General features: G+C 28.1%; 1 protein-coding gene across 1 annotated transcript in view; it reads left to right on the plus strand.

Moving 5' to 3' along the window:
* Nucleotides 1-17536, plus strand: part of LOC107439667 (titin) — a gene marked incomplete in the record, with an annotated part of 381506 nt that overhangs the window by 149861 nt on the left and 214109 nt on the right. The window contains 5 exon segments of the mRNA XM_071183739.1: nucleotides 8519-8546; nucleotides 15637-15810; nucleotides 15918-16066; nucleotides 16617-16819; nucleotides 16904-17131. Of these exon segments, the coding sequence (XP_071039840.1) occupies nucleotides 8519-8546; nucleotides 15637-15810; nucleotides 15918-16066; nucleotides 16617-16819; nucleotides 16904-17131 (782 nt within the window).

Here is a 17536-nt window from a genome sequence, read left to right on the forward strand (position 1 = left end):
TATATATACATTGGTATTAAACGGGTCCAAATCATCTGTACCTCATATTCAAGAGTTCGAGTCTGCTATTTAAATTTCATGGCTCGAATTGTTTTAAAAATAAATTAAATTAAATTAATTAGGAAAATAAGCTGTTTACCTGTAAATTGTTTATCTCTCATTTAATGGTATTTTTTTATATTCTGTTTCACTGATTCATTTTTATTCTGCTATCTGTGACATTTAAAATTATGAATTTTCCTATCAATCAGCAATAAGGAGATATATTTCGTCAGATGAGGGGATAAATAAGGGATGATTTAGTATACGTTTTCATCATGGAAATGCTAAAGCTCGCTTGTAATAGACATTTTTTTCTGGGATTCAAACAAAAAAAAAATTTATTTTTCATTCTAAATTTAATTACGCAAATATCAAGTGAAAAATTTTAATGTTAGAAGGGGCTATGTCACTTCATTTATAAAATGCCCCTCCCTCCGGTTCTGTGGTTCCTGCCAGCTGGTACACATAGATCTGAAACCGAGTAAGACACATAAATATGCAAGTGCATTTCTAACATGAGATAAAACATGGCATTTATCATTGATTTAATTTCAGCGTTTTATATCTTGCATTTTTTTTTGTTCCTTTCGTGAAAATTCATTTTTAATTATTTCATTATTGAATTTAATTTAATAAACCAATTGTCTTATAGTCAAATAACAGAATAGTTCTTATCGGATTTATTGTAAATTTCGTCCTTGGATTATAACATGAATTCAATGAATTAATGGATTTAATACTAATTAATAAAAATTAATACCAATTAATCGATTCTAATGTCAATTGATAAAATTTAGTATCAATTTAATGGATTTGAAATTTATTTTCCATCATAGTCTTATGTCGATTCTCATAGAATTTGATATGAGTTCATTAATTTTTAGTTTTCCACGTTTAAATTTATTTTAAAAAAAGGTAGCTCGTAGAGTTAAATTTTAATTCAATGAAAAAATATAGTGTTAAATTCGGTTTGTTCAAGTAGGATACGAGAAATATTAGATAGAATTTAAAAATGAAAGCGGGAGATGTACTGGATAATGAAAACTTCGTTCGCTTCAAAAATTTTGTTGGTGACAGAAGTTAATATGCTTTGTGAGCTCAAAATTAGGCGTCCATTTTTAATACTTCCCAGACGGGAATGAGGAAGACAAATTGGATGTGAAACACAAAAATGTAAAGTTATCATAAAATGAAAAAAAAAAACTATAATTTTTCACAGTAGTCGAGAGAGGCAGACCAGGACAGAATGCATTTCCAATAACTAGGGAAATATGGAGAGAAACTCATGTCGTTAATTAAGGAATTCATCTGAAGAAAAAAAGATTCCGGAGCATCAAGTCGAGCTTCTATAACAAGGGTAAAGAGAATTTGGGCAAAATCAAAATGAAATTGATGCTCAAGGTTCCAATAATGTGCGGCAATGGTCTGTTTATCAAACCTTTTATGACAGGCATATCTATCCTTTAGATTAAAAGAAAATCTTCCTAATTTTATTTTTTCCTTCAATCAAACTATTGATTTAGTCTATATTTTAAAGTGCGTCTCGTTTGCTCGATGTAGCAAAGTATGTGGCAAAGTATAAATTTTCCCAGTGATTTTCAATACTGATTACGATTTTCAATATCCTTAAGCGTCCAGTAAGAATAAAATATAGCTTTGTTTTCATAGTTAATTTGGTAATTTTGAAAATCGTAATTGGCGATTTAAAAATACGACTTCTTTAAAATTTGATTTCTCTGGAACTATCTGTCCAATTTGTTAAAATTTTGTATTTTGACATGCAACATTACATTTTTTACTGACGTAAAAAATTTTATACATTGAAATCTGAAATTTTTTAGACTATTATTAAATAAAATAATAAATATTTTAGAAAAGTCATTCCTTGTATGGAATTATCTTTAGATAAACGTATTTTATAATTCTGTAAAAAAAATTTTTGATTCGTTAATTTTTCTGATTCGTAATTTTTTAATTCAAAATTTTTTTGATTCATTCTAGAAATATAGCGAAATGGGCAAAAAGTAAAATTAACATTAAGGGATCCAAACTTCGGACATCTTTGTTGACTAAATTATTGGAACCATATTTCCCAGATTTTACCCCCTATATTTTAGGGGTCAGAAATCAGAAATCTATGCTTATTCAGAGAAAGTACGTTTTTGTATCTGATTAAGTAAATTAAAATATCAAATTCACTTATTAATTAGCATTTTGAACCATTAGCATTGAGTTCAAGAACGTGACGATCCTGTCATTAAATCGAAAGTTATTCAACTCAGTCCGTTTTCTAGGGGAGGGGCAATATATGACACAAAAGTCTTTTTTTTTTTCGAGTGGAGGTGAATAACTTAAGAAATATTGAAGTGGCCTTAAAATAAATAACACATTCAAAATCAGAGCCTCAAATCTTAATATAATAAGTTTTGTTTGATATCAAAATTTTATGATAAACATGGTGTCATTTCCAGGTTAGACATAATTTTCATTTTGTTATGTCAATCTAAAACTGCACAAAAGTAGTATATATCATTATTCAAATTCGATGCTACAGGAATGTGGTACATTTGACGCGCTTCAACTTATCCCCGAAAAGCATCATTCAAGCCCCTTTTCCCTTCCCTCTATTATAATTGAGAAACATATTAGGATAAGAAAAATCTGGAAAACAAGAAGAAGAGTAAATCAAAAAAATAATTAAAAATAGTTAGTATAAAAATAGATCATCTAACCCTTTTCAACAACAGTGCCATCATCTTAAATAAGATTTTCCAGGAACATTAGCATGGCCAACAGATTATAAAGCCTGCTACCATTTTATTCCGTAAAAAGAATCGCTATCAAATTTTAATATTATCAAATAAATGGTGAAAGGAATGGTACGTTCTGAAAAATAGCCTAATGAGATTTTATCTTGATTCCTGAAAGCGTAAAATCCATTTTTTCTACCTAATATACTTTTTAGTATTGCATTGTTAATATATATGTTGAATAATAAAAACTGCAATTTTTAAAACCAGTACTTCCGATTAACTATTACCCTTACTAACAGAAAAATTAGCATATAAATAATTTAAAAACAGTACATTTGGGTGTTTATTTCCTAAATTCTCGTTTTTTAATTAAAAATGTCTTTACTGCATAAATATAGTTTTTTTTTGGCAACAATTTTTCACAGTGTAGTTTGAATTATCGAAGCATATTTTAAAATCTTCCTAGAAGGTTTTCTTAGTGGGGAAACATGGTTCTATTCTTATGTTTTTTAACATATTTTTTTAAATGTGATTTATTACCATTTATAGCGTTTACCTTGTTTGTATTACTGCTTTCTTATAAATATATATCATGATAATTCAAAACCGACTCTGCATAAAAAAAGTGGAAACTTTTAGTAAATATTAATGTACAGTGGTGTATCTGTTCTGTCTACAGTGCTATTTAATGTAGTAAATTAAAGAAGTAAGATTAGTCTATATTAATGCTAAGTAGTTCTACGGCAGGTTATTTTTTGCTCATCTAATCTGACGTCATGCTTAAGGCAAGCATGACGTCAAAAATTATCCATATCTTAAATACTTTCTCTACACTAGTGGTTACCAATTCTCTTCGGTCATGGAACCCCAAATGATTAAGCTTTTTTTTTGGTGGAACCCTGATGTGATAAAAAAAAGTTCCATATTAGCTGAAAATATACTAACCAAAATGAAGGAAAAACTAATTATTTTGAAAATATTTAATGGGAAGAAACGAATGAAATATTTAATTATATAAATTTGTCCTTGGTGTAGGTATATACTGAAAATGAATAAACTTAAATGAATTATGGTTTAAAAAAAGAACTGTTATAAACGTCGAATAGTTATTAGAGAAACGTTATTCCTTATTCTTGAATTTATTCATTTAATTTTGAATTGAAAAGCTCGATGAGATATACTTATTTTTTTTATAAATGCACATCCCTCTTCATAATTATTTCAATATATTGTTATTTTTTTTGTAAATTTTGCTTTGTTTTCTTCGATAGTTTTCATAAATAAGCTCATAGACACAAGCGAAGTATTAAATAAATTATGGGTTATTGATTGTATATAGTTATAATTACTAGTTAAGAAGAATCCCTCTCAGAACCCTTGTAACCTTACTACGGAACCTTTGGATTCCGCGGAACCCCATTTGGGAACCACTTCTCTACACTGCACTGGAGAAGCCCAGGAATAAAGTACAGCTGTTTTTTCTGTCACTGAACGCATCCTTGAGACTGCACTTCGATTCAATTATTTTTATCGGCCTGCAATAAACACTTAACTAACGAAAAGCATCCGGAGAGTCAGTGAAGTATTTACAATAAATTGAAAACTTTTTCGATCCTGTACAATAATATATAATTTCCACTTTTAGAGAAGAAGTACCGTTATACTAAGTACTAGGGTTCTTATGAATCTTACATTTAGGCCTTTTTTACTGAGTATTTAGCAGTTGTTCTTAAATTAATCATTCTTTTTAAAGTTGATTCATTGATCTTATCAGTGAATAACTATACAGACGTTCTAACAGTACTGACATATTCCTTGATCATATTCCAGCAGACTAACAACTGTGTTCGTGTAATCTTTCAAAATAACTCCTTTCAGTGGAGGGCTGCCAATTCAATCTGCCAAAAATTAACAGCTATTTCTTTTGTGTGTATCAACTCATTCGTTTAAGTTTAAAAAAATATTTTTAAACACCCTGACATATTTATTATATTCTTTTAAAAATCTTATCATTGTCTTGTTGAAAAAGGATTTAAAATTATCGTTTTATCTAGTTTAATGTACATGACAATGCTCCAAGAGACGTAGCATATATGAAGGGCTGTTCAGATAAATTCTGTTACTCTCTGCCCGTTTATCTTTTATTACATTAATGACATTATTTTAAAATAAATAGGTATTCCTCAATGAGTCCATGATATTTGTACTTAACACTCCTTTCAGAATAATGAAAGGTGTAATTACTATTAATTTCAAGTAAATTTTAATGTAATTCGTGGTTGTAATGTAATTTGTTGGAAAGTGTAATTGCTACTTACTTAAAAAAATTGTACTTATTCCTAATTTGAAGAAAGTGTAATTATTACTAATCACTAATGAAAGTTTATTTGAATGCATTAACTACGTAATTGAAAATCTCTAGGGCGTGGCATATGTTAAGAAAAAGAAAAAAGAGAAACAACATTTTATTTCTTTATTAATTTATTTTCTGCAGAACAACCTTGTAATTATTCCAATTTATGATAAAAATTTTGGTTATTCGTTTTCCATTTCATCAAATTTATTTATGGTTGTGAAAATTTCTTCGTTCGGGTTCAAAAATTTCATAAAAGAAACAATAATTCTACCTTATAGATTTTACTTGTAATTGGAGCTACTTTTGATACATAAAACTAAACATAAAACTCGACATTGTCTTGTAGTTTTCAATCGCTGAGTTGTCAATCAACAAGTCGAAGAGGGTACCCCAAGTATCACTCACTAATTAAGCCTAAAGTTTCTACAGATATAAAATTTAAGATTAAGAAATAGTAAGCTCAGTTTTTTTTGTCTACTTCGAAATAGCTTTAAAATTATAGATTGTCTAAAACAGCATTTTCCAAGGAAAATATGAAGCTAATTTCTTCTGGCTGACAAACAAAAAACAATGTTAGTTGCAAAGATCTGCTTTAACATATGTATATTTTTCTTCTTGTTGCTTTAATAAAAATTATGTTTTAAAATTTGCGCTTCAAGTAAACTATTACTAAATAATAATAATTAAAATTAGAATAATACATTTTACACAAAAATAATAAAATTACTGACATTTTAAGATAAGAAAGCAAACCCTTTTTCAGAAGTATTTTTGTAATCTTTTTTAAACTTTCCACTCGCAGTCTAGAAAAAAAAAACTAGATTCAAAACTAACAGAATATGATAAAATTCATCGTTGGCCTATGGGAACGCCAAAAAGCTAAGTAATTTTCACCGAACGCTTTTTTAATGATTTTGGTAAAATTAACAATTATATATATTTTATAGTATGTGATAAAGTTTAGTAAATGTAGTAAAATTATATAGTTTAATCATGATTTCTTAAAGCATGGCATAAAAATCATTTATTCGGTTAAATTTACTTTTCAGTAATGTATATTTTACTAAACTTGTGGTAATAAGAATAATTTTGAAAACCAGGATTTCTTGTAAATTTTTACCATAGGCATGGAAAAATTACCAAATGAATGGTATAAGTAACGTATATTTTGGTTGTATATTTTACTAAACGTGTGGTAATAAGAATAATTTTGAAAGCCAGAATTTCCTGTAAATTTTTACCATAGGCATTGAAAAATTACCAAATGAATGGTATAAGTAACGGATATTTTGGTTGTATTAACAGAATATTGTTTTCTTTTTATCAGATATGTCTTTACCATATAGTACGGTAATTTTACCAAAATTAATTCTCTCCGTGTGCTTTAAGGACAAGATTTAATTTTGCTCCAACTATAAATAATTTGTATGTTGCAAGCAAATAGTCTTCAGAGCGTTGATACAGAAAATTACTAATTTAGTAGTTACAAACCGAAGAAATTTTATGGAATCTTTGAAACAGTTTATTACTCTTTGTTGATTTCATGTTTTTGGGCACTTCTCAAAAGATAGGCACAATACCGTTTAGCTGCACCTAAATCTGAATTCTATTGATATATTGTACATGTTACACGCACCAAATATTAACTATTTATGCAATATACCTTTCAATTTAAATAAATTTAGTACTATCATAACTCTTGTCATTTAATTCAAAGATTTCAGATTATTTTAAACTATTAAATTCATGGCAAAAATTGGCGATAGTTACGTGATCCAAACTATTTGTTGTTTTATGTGTTAGAAAATAACAGTTTGTAGCAAAAATTATTAATTTTAAATATTTGCTACCAACTTTACTATGAATAAAATGTTAAACGCTCATTAAGAGAAAAGTTGATTAGATGAAAAAAATTTTTTTTGAAAGTTTATATCATTTTTGTTAATTATAATTTGTTAGTTAGATTCTAATTCTGCTCTAGTATCCCCCAAACTGAATTTTGAAACTGTTCTAGCGGTAAATCAGGCTTACATTTGTTAATTTTCTTCTTTAACTTTTCATTTGTAAATTGTATTACGTTAAAGTTTTTGTTAAGGTTTTTTCATAATTACTCTCAGCATTTTAAATAAATTATTTTAAATTTGATTGTATGCCTCTCTTTGAAATTTCTAGTTGTGGTTGTTTTTATTTTTCATTCTTTTCTTATTATTTAATTTTTTATGACCCGCATTTTGAATAATATAGCATTTTTTATTGGAGAATGCATTTCAACAGGCTTGTAAAAAATAAAAAAATAAAAAATTTTTAATTTGTTTTTTCAAAAAGGAATGAAATTTGTTTGCCTTTTCAAAAAGTATTGAATTTTTTTTCAACAACTCAATTTATGTATGCCTTAAAAATACTGTTAAGTTTCGAAAATATACTTTTCTATCTTAAATATTATGTTCCCCTCTGTAAAAAAATTAAGGATCAAATTACAAGTCAAAAGTACTGGTGCCCTGAGTGCAGCATCCAAAAAATTCCCACTTACCATTAAGTCCATTTTTACCGGAAAATTTTGTACCGTACTTTTGACGGTGATTCCGAACTTTTACAATAAACATTACTATAAAAATTACGGTATATCAGTTTTTTTTTGTTTAGAAAATTCAAGTATATCAGAATGCTGTAAAAATATGGTATATCAAAGCCTAAAATTTTACGGTAAAATGTACTGGCACCCTGGCTGCCATTTTACCGTTATTTGATCATTTGAATTTTTTATCGTGCATATAATGAGAGGTATTTTAAATGTTTATGACCTTTTAGGTATAAACCTTAAGATTTTTTCCATTGCTGTTATTCTTTCTAACTTTCATGTTTACATTTTATATTTTACTCGTATGATTTATACTTTACAGAACCTCTAGTGATGTTTTGTTTTCAAGTTAACAGGGTAAAATGTTTCAATCTACGCGTAAAGTACACACCAATGAATTGAGTTACAACGATAAAATAGTGATATTACTCTGTATTTATTGGAAATAAAATGTTTATTTTAACACATAATTTAGATTGAAAAAAAATTGAAGAATGAAGTTATTTTTTTAAAAATTAATTTTTATTGAAATTTGAATATATTTAAAACTTATATTCAGCCTACAATTCGTAATAATGATTGTATAAAAGAAGGAAATTATAAGAAGACTTTATGTTGCTTATAATAAGAGACAGAAAGTGTTATTTTAAAAACGCCAGTAGCGAGCTTCTGGTGTACTCAAAAGAATGTTTTTTACCAACTTAATATTATAATTCTTAAATATTTATATGATGATTTTATTGTCTTCATTAGTTTCATATTAAATTTTTGTGATATTTTATTTTTCAGATGAAAATATGGTGATACCTCCGCTAATGTAAGTAAATATTTTATCACATTATAATTATCATTAGTAAATATTTCAAATTCCAATATGAAGGCTTAAGGTTTTTCTTTCAATAAATATATAGTTAGATACAATATTCTAGGTATAGTTTCTGAACTTAAAGTTAAGCAAAAGCTTTTAATGTTAAAAAAGTATTCATTAAGCGAATTAAATACTTAAATGAGCTATTAATTTTTTCAAAAGAATGTAATAATTTTTATAATTCAGTATGTTTTACATTAATAGTGTCATCAATAATTACATTTTTAACTAAACATTAGAAGTATTTGATATTGTTTAATGTGAAATCAATAGCATTAACAATAAATGTTTATTTTATGTTTCTTGTCACGTTGAATTCAACTACCGCTGACCTGCGAATATTATTATTAGAGCTATTTCTTGAATATACTTGTTAGAGCTTATGACTGTAATAAAAAATACCAAAACTGAGATTTGAACCTGTTGATTCAAAGAGAAAGAGAAAGTTAGAGCACCATAATTTACAGACAAATAATCTGCTGATTGCAATATAGTTAGAATTGCGAATTGTACTAGTTGATACCAGTCAATCTAAAGTTGGATGTGCTTTAATCTGCCACGAATGATAAAACCTTATTTTTTCGAATAACATATCAGTGTCTTAAGCCACTTTGTCGTCGCGGCTCTCAGTTAATACTACATTGAAAAGAAAATAATTATACCAGTTGCGTTAATTTCTCTGCAACAATAGACTTAATCCAAGAAGTGAATTATTATTAGAGCTTATGACTGTAATAAAAAAATACCAAAACTGAGATTTGAACCTGATCATTCAAAGAAAAAGAGAAAGTTAGAGCACCATAATTTACAGACCAGACAAATAATCTGTTGATTGTAATATAGTTGGAACTGCGAATTGTACTAGTTGATACCAATCAATCTAAAGCCAGATGTGCTTTAATCCGCTACGAATGATAAAGCCTTATTTTTTCGAATAACATATCAGTGTCTTAAGCCACTTTGTAATCGCGGCTCTCAGTTAATGCTACATTGAAAAGAAAATAATTATACCAGTTGCGTTAGTTTCTCTGCAACAATAGACTTAATCCAAGAAGCGAATTTCTTTTTTTGAATACTTGTTCTTGAATTCTTGTTCTCCTAACCAATGAACTCCCTGGTTTCTAGCACCAATGATTTTGGAGTAGTACAAAATATTGTATAGATATAAAACGTGTAAGCAGTTTTCTTTCCTGATTTTCTTCTATGACATCGGCACCTTTTATCATCTTTTCCTCTGTTAAAGCAAATTCCATTTTAAATTAAAACAATGAACACGCTGATGCATCTACTGACTCAGTTGGCAAACATCCCACAGTTGTTATTCCCAGTGGTCAAATTTACGCTTCAAGTAAGAAGCTATTTCCGATTTCAAGGTTTCTTAACCTTTATTTCCTTTTAATATTTGTTTATTCCCAATATTTCGGGTTTTTTCTTTTGGCTGAACGTTGCATTACATATTATGTAAATGAGGGACTGCTATGTTTAATACAAATTAGTATTTCATTATTGAGATAGTTTCTTTTTTCACGATCTTCATTAAGTTTTTAATCGTTATTGACCCCTAAATTTGTTTTTAAAAAAATAGCTGTCTCTGCTTTAAACTCTAACAGAACTGTTTGCAAAATATTATGCCTTAATATCATATTAGTTTGTACATAGTTAAAATGTCAATATTATGCAGTCAAACCTCAATATTAATTCCTCATAGGGGCTTACCTGGAAATTCTGTTTTTCAAAAATATTACTATACATTTAGTAAAAAATGCAAAACTGAAAAGTAAATTGAAAGTAACTGAATCAATGATTTTTATACCTATAATATCTCATAATTTATTTTTTGAGGTATCAAGATAAAATAACCGAATTTTACCACATTTATCAAATTTTATCAATAAAATTATATTTTATTGTTAGTTTAACCAGAATCATTACCAAAACGTTTCGGTTATAATTACAAAGATTTTTGGTGTAGTCGGAAACACGGTACATTTCACCATATTGTGGTAGTTTTGACCATACTTTTTTCTCAATGTGTGTTTATGTTTTTGAGACCCTTGTCAAGTCTGAACCCTTTAGAATTCATTTTACAAGTAGCAAAATAGCATTTAGATAAGAAAAGCGAGAAATTTTTTTTTAGCAAAACTAGAATAATTATTTTCAGTGATAACCATTAAAATTGAAACCGAAATTGTCCAAAGAGTTTACTTATTGAAATGAAACAAGGGACAAAACCGATATTTTTCAGCGTGAAAACTTCAGTAACTTATTATATTCTCTTTCCTTATTGATTGTCGTTACCTCCCGCCTCCAAATTTTTGCGTATAGATCTCCTTTTTCTACAAATTGTCTGATCTTTGTATTTTTTTCCCAAAGCTGTTGAGATAAATAGTTTACCCCAATCAATTCTCTAGGAATTGTACGAAAAGCTTATCTTTTTCCTCTTTGGTTGTTATTAAAATTTCAATTTGTTATTGTTTTTATTTTGGATTTCAATATTAAGTATTGGTCCATGCGTTCAGTGAACCAATTACATTGAGTTCAGTTACATTGAGTTAGTGGACCAATTAATTTTAGTTCAGTGGACAACCTGTTAATCATTGAGTGTAATTTATATCAAAATTTGATGTCTAGACAAGACATTTTACAGAAAAATTAAATGTTATTTTGTTAAAATTTTAATGTGTGTATTATTATTAGAAATTCATATGGAGTTTTTCAAACAGATGAGATTAATTTCAAGTATCATATGTCTCTATGAAGATTTTGGTGTATAAAACTTCACAAATTTTCAATAAATTTTCTTTTAAACTGTTGCCAAAATTTGAAGACTTAGAAAAAATCAAATAATAAATAAAAAAACACATAATAAGTAAAAATCAAATAAGAATTTTAAAAAAAATTGAAAAGCTTTTCATGCCAAACACAGAAGAGAAAGCATAAAAATTTTTTGAAAGAGAAGAAAAAATACGAATAGATTATTTAAAGGAAAATTTTTTTTTTAATAATATAACCAGTGCACCAAAATTATCACCCTTAATATAAAATTTCAGAATCTTTGTCAAAATTGAAGTCTATAAAGTATGACATTAGGTGTTAAAAATCAATATTTCAGCTGAAGAAAAAAATCCATCGAATTTTGTCGAATCACTAATGTGGAAGATAGGAGTATAAAAATATCAAAATCAATTTAGTCATCCCGTTTTTAGTCATGTTCATGTTTCTAGTCAGCACGTTTTAAATCCTTTTCGTTCCTTACTAATGGCTAGTGTAAAATTTATATTCGACTTAAAAGATTTAAGGTTCTTTTTACAGCATTTACAGCGTGCAATCATATCTAAGTCATATATGGCTTATCATTTCTTAAATTGGTGAAATGTAATCGTTGTATCTTTATCATTTCTTAAATTGGTGAAATGTAATCGTTGTATCTTTATCATTTCTTAAATTGGTGAAATGTAATCGTTGTATCNACGTTTCAAATCCTTTTCGTTCCTTACTAATGGCTAGTGTAAAATTTATATTCGACTTAAAAAATTTAAGGTTCTTTTTACAGCATTTACAGCGTGCAATCATATCTAAGTCCTATATGGCTTATCAATTCTTAAATTGGTGAAATGTAATCGTTGTATCTTTATCATTTCTTAAATTGGTGAAATGTAATCGTTGTATCTTTAATTCTGAAACTGGGCTCATAAATAAAAATGCTATCAAGTGCTTGTCTCTTAAGCTTCCGCCTTGCTTGTATTTTAGAAATCTTTGCTGCGACAACTGTTAGGGGAAGAGAAAAAAAAGCTGCATTTTGTATGTTGTTTCTAGTTCTATTTTTGAGAATGGGCGCGAGGCTTTGGAGTTCGTCAGCGCGGTTGTTGGCAACAGCTCTCTCTGTCCTATTTGGGAGCTCGTTTAACCTGGAAGCTTATTCTCAAAATATTGCTCTGTCTTCTTCTTTTTTTTAACTTTTGCTTCATTGAATAAACATCGTCTCGCTGAGATGTGTTTCATGCTAAAATCAGTGTCTCGTTTTTAGAAAGTGGCTTATATCTTAGTAAATTTACATAACTACTGGGGATGAGTAAATTTACATAACTACTCCCAAAATATCTCTAAATTTAAAATATCAGAGAAAGTGGCGATTTGCATTCCATTTCGATAGAAAGTTTAAATTATTTTAATGCGTTAATATTTTGAATTATTTACATATTTTACTTAAAAGAGTTTTGAAACCTATCTGTAAACATTTGTTCTGAGTTTCAGCGTATTTAATGAATTACTCTGAATAGACAAGAGACGCTTTATCTGTGATTTATAGATAAATAAATTAATGTTATTTATAATAAGCATTATCTATAAAAAATTAAGGACGTATATTTTTTAATAAGCTTTATAAATATAGGATTTAAAATATTTTCTTTAAAAAATGCTATTAAAATGCAATTTTATTTAAGAAACAATATTTTTGGATAAGAAAAAATCTCTTAAAATTATCGTACTGTATGGTAATAACATATCTGGTAAAAAAATCCAAAATTCTGGTAAAAAGAGATCCAAAATTCTGGTAATAAAAATCAAAATAAACGGTATTTAAACCATTCATTAGGAAATTTTTCCGCATGCATAGTAAAAGTTTGCCGGAATTTCTAGTTTTCAAAATTATAGTTTTTATTACGACAAATTTAGTAAAAAATACACAACTGGGGAATAAATTTAACTGAATAAATGGCTTTTATGCCATGCTCTGAGGTATAAAATTACCAAATATTACCATTAATAAAATTACCAAATTTTACTACATTTACTATGAAACGACTCGGTATTAAAAACATATTTTATTGTGAATTTTATAAAAAGTCATCACCAAAGCGTTTCGGTAAAAATTACACAACTTTTTGGTGTTTCCACAGATCTAGAAGCATGGTAAATTTTATCATATTCTGGTAGTCTTGGCTATGCTTTTTTTTCAGTGTTATACATAGTATTGAGTGAAACTAATTATATATTAATTACATGCTGTTAAAGCAACCAATAGATCAAAGAATTAAGAATAAAATACTTTCAACACTGGTCTATGTTTTATAATGTTTAAAGTAAAAGTATAAAAATTATTCTTCAATAATGTTTTTGAATATTTTCTTCTTAATCTATTGAAACTTAAAAACTTAAATCCTAGAAGGGAAGCTATGCATTTAAATTGAAAAGAGATAAAAAAAAAGCTTGATTTTTAATACCTTGATTGATTATTAATTAAATAATTTTTGAGTTACAAAATATGCCGAATGTATGACAAATATCTATTCTTTAGTAATAAAAGTTCTTGAATGTTGGTAATTTTCTTAATTACTTTAAAAAATATATTTACATGTATACTTTTATGTTTGCATGTCCCACGGATGCATATTTAAAATCCAGAACTTTTTTTAAAATATTTGTAATAATTATTATAAAATAAAAAAGAGGCAAATTTGTTGCAGATCTGCATTTTTTATTAAAATAATATTTTTTAAAGATTTTTTTAAATTTAGGCATTTTTCTTTTTAAATGTTTTTCACCGAAATTCTTTGTAACGTTTTAATTTTTTGTTAAACGCGTGATGAGAAGCTTTTGAATAGCTTTCTGAAAAAATTTATTGCTACCCGTCTTTCTATAGAGTAATCGTTTAATATCAAATATATTTTCTCCATTAGGATTGAATATTTGATAAAGTAAAGAAATATTTAAAAAAAATTACTATTGCATTACTTAATGCGAATAAGCAGATAACTAAATTTCGATGAATTTTATGAAATTAAGGAGATTTTGTGAATAATATTTACTTCATATTGAATTTTTTCAAACAATATTATCTAAATAGTTATCCTATAAGTAACATTTTGTGAAAAACTATATACCTGTAGAAAAATTTATGCTACTCAGGTAACCAAGTAAATGATTACATAATGCTTCATATTTGTAGCACCGGTTTAAACACTATTACCTAAATAGTTATCCTAAAAGTAACATTTTGTGAAAATCTATATACCTTTAAGAAAATTTATGCTACTCAGATAACCAAGTAAATGATTATGTAATGCTTCATATTTGTAGCACCGGTGTAGCGATTTCCCGTCAAACCGCTACCGTAGTGGTAAAGAAATAGCTTCTGCTCAGATAATTATGGTTTACATTTCCAGAAATACATTCAGAAATCTGTATATTAAAAGATAAATACGACATTCTCAGGTTTTTTAACACAAGATTCAATCTATATATTAGTGAGAACAAGTAAAAATTTGAAAAGCTTAATTGAAAAACATGCTGACCGTCATTTTGTGTGATTTATAAAATAAATTTTAAATGCATCAAAATACTAAGAAAATGTTCAGAGCGGCCAGGAAAATATATATTCCCTATGAAAACCCAGCAATGGTATTCCTTGGTATTGTATTAAAAATCTTGGTAGAAAATAAAATGAATATTTTATAGTTACAATATTGCACAATTTATTTTTGTGCTAAAAAAGCGAGGGTTTTGTTTAAAATTTCATTTAACAGGTTACATGTTCTACCAAGGAGCTCTTAGCACTTAATAGAGTAAAAAAAAAAGAAAAAAAGAAACTCGTGTTAAAAAATAATGTCGTGATTATCGAACCAATTCAGTCTCTTTGAAATGACCTTGAAATAATTCTGATACCATCATTATTAGAAATCAGAATGACATTTTGACAAATAAAATTTCTATACCATTTCTTTAAATTTTGTTTTAGTTCTTGTAATAAACAAAAAGCAAAAATTTTAGGTTTATTTAAATCCTTGTTTTTTAATAGAAATATTTTACTAACATTTATGTGCTTTATATCATTTTCGATCAGGGAGACCATGCTATAGTTACGTCAACTGGTTTCCTTGGTATTGTAAAGGTGTCAACTATATTTTAACTACACAAGTTAAGATTGCTTTGCCTTCAGACAGCTAATTGAAGCATGCTTGGAAACCTATCATGATTATTTCTAATTTTCAATGTAAATTTTAAACATCAATTTGAAATTCGTTATTTGATTTTACAGGCACCAGCAGGGGCAAAGGCCCCTGAATGCAACTCCTCCGATATTCGAAAAACCCCCTACGATGGGACGCTTCATCGAGGGGGGTGATGCCCATTTCGAATGCAGGGTCAGTGGTAATCCTCAACCTGAAGTGGTATGGTCAAGAAGAGGAATGCCTATCAAAAATGATAACAGGTGAGAAATTGTGCATTATAAGTCATCTACCAAAACTGCTTTCCAGTAATGCTAGATCAAGTTTAATCAGGAATGAACGTGTTAGTTATGTTGGTATTATTTTACAGACGCCATGTTTCGTACAATTCCTCCACTGGAATGTGCGTTTTTGATATTAAAGGCCTCACAGTGGATGATGATGGTGAATATACATGCACCGCAGTCAATTGCGCTGGAGAAGCCTCTCTGACAGTATCCATACAAAGAGATGTAAAAGGTAAAGTGTGAAACAAATATAGCTTTTCATTTGAATCGATTAGTGGAAGAGCACGAGAAAAGGTACACTCTAAAAAATTCCGAATCAAATTACGGTAAAAAGTACTGGCACTCTGAGTGCAAAATTCATTTTATCGTAAAGTCAATTTTTTACGTAAAATTTAATACCTGATTTTTACAGTAATATTTAACAGTAAATATTATTACAGTAAAGATTACTGTAAAAATCACGGTATATCAGATTTTTTGTTCCATAAACTTTTACTGTGAAATTAGATTTTACTGTAAATAGTACTGGCACCCTGAGTACCGATACTCTTCACAGCAATTTGATCCGGAATTTTTTACTGTGTATTTGGATTTTAAAGTTATTTTACTGTCTGCGAATACGACTGTATTTTCAATAGAAAATGACGTAATTAATGATATTTCTCACTTTCTACCACTAAAGGTTTTTAAAATTGTTAATCCACTAATCTTTTCATTTGCAAATTCCACGCTATATTTTAAATTAAAAACTATTTACCAACCTCTGCTATTACTTCGTTTAGGAAAAATAGTATCTCAAGATACCTTCCGACAAGTACCTATGAGTAACGTTCAACACACTATTATTGACCAACAAAAGCAAGTTAGTGGTACATATGTCCAATCTTATGTACAGCAACAACAAATGGACGGTATGTACCAGAGGACCACATCTGCAGAATATGACACTGACCCCAACTGCCCTATGTACTATAGTGGTTCAGAAGTAAGTGAATTCATTTTGTTTTCCTTTTTTTAAGCTCACATTGCAGCTACATATTAATGAATTCGAATATTATGTTTGTTTCAGAGTTTCCGAGTCGATACCTTTGAATATCGATTGCTTCGAGAAGTCGAATTTCGAGAATCACTTTTCAGGAGGCTGCCCGGTGAAGAAGTCTCTGAAAAACCTGCAGCTCTAGATAAAACACAAAATCCAAGTGCTCCACAGATATTAACGCGGCCTCGTAATAGTAAATTGCTCGAGGGATCTGAAGTTACATTCCAAGCTAAAATTACAGGCAATCCCAAGCCTAAAGTAAGTAAAAATATTAATTTCTTTATTTTTCGATACAGTGCGCTAATCAAACCTGATTTTTTTCTTATTAAATTTTTAAAAACTGTTAAAGTTCTCATCGTTTATTCTAAAACTGTGAAAAACCCATTGTTTACTTAATAAGAGAGCTTTTAAGTTTAATTTGCTCATCAACATTTTATTTTTATTTTTCCTCATTTCTTAGAAAAACTGTTTCAATTCTAAAAAAACATGCCAACTATGCTTAAAAATGTTTCAATTAAATTCTCAGATATTTCCATACATAAAAAATTCTATTTTTAACTTTTGTACCCGTCGTTGAACAGCCAACCCAATTTTTAGGTTTACGACTACTAATGTTCAACACCGTAGCCTTGTAATTTTGAACCTAATCCAGAAGACAAGAGA

This window comes from Parasteatoda tepidariorum, chromosome 7 (genome assembly GCF_043381705.1).
Source record: "Parasteatoda tepidariorum isolate YZ-2023 chromosome 7, CAS_Ptep_4.0, whole genome shotgun sequence".
Classification (NCBI taxonomy): Eukaryota; Metazoa; Arthropoda; class Arachnida; order Araneae; family Theridiidae; genus Parasteatoda; species Parasteatoda tepidariorum.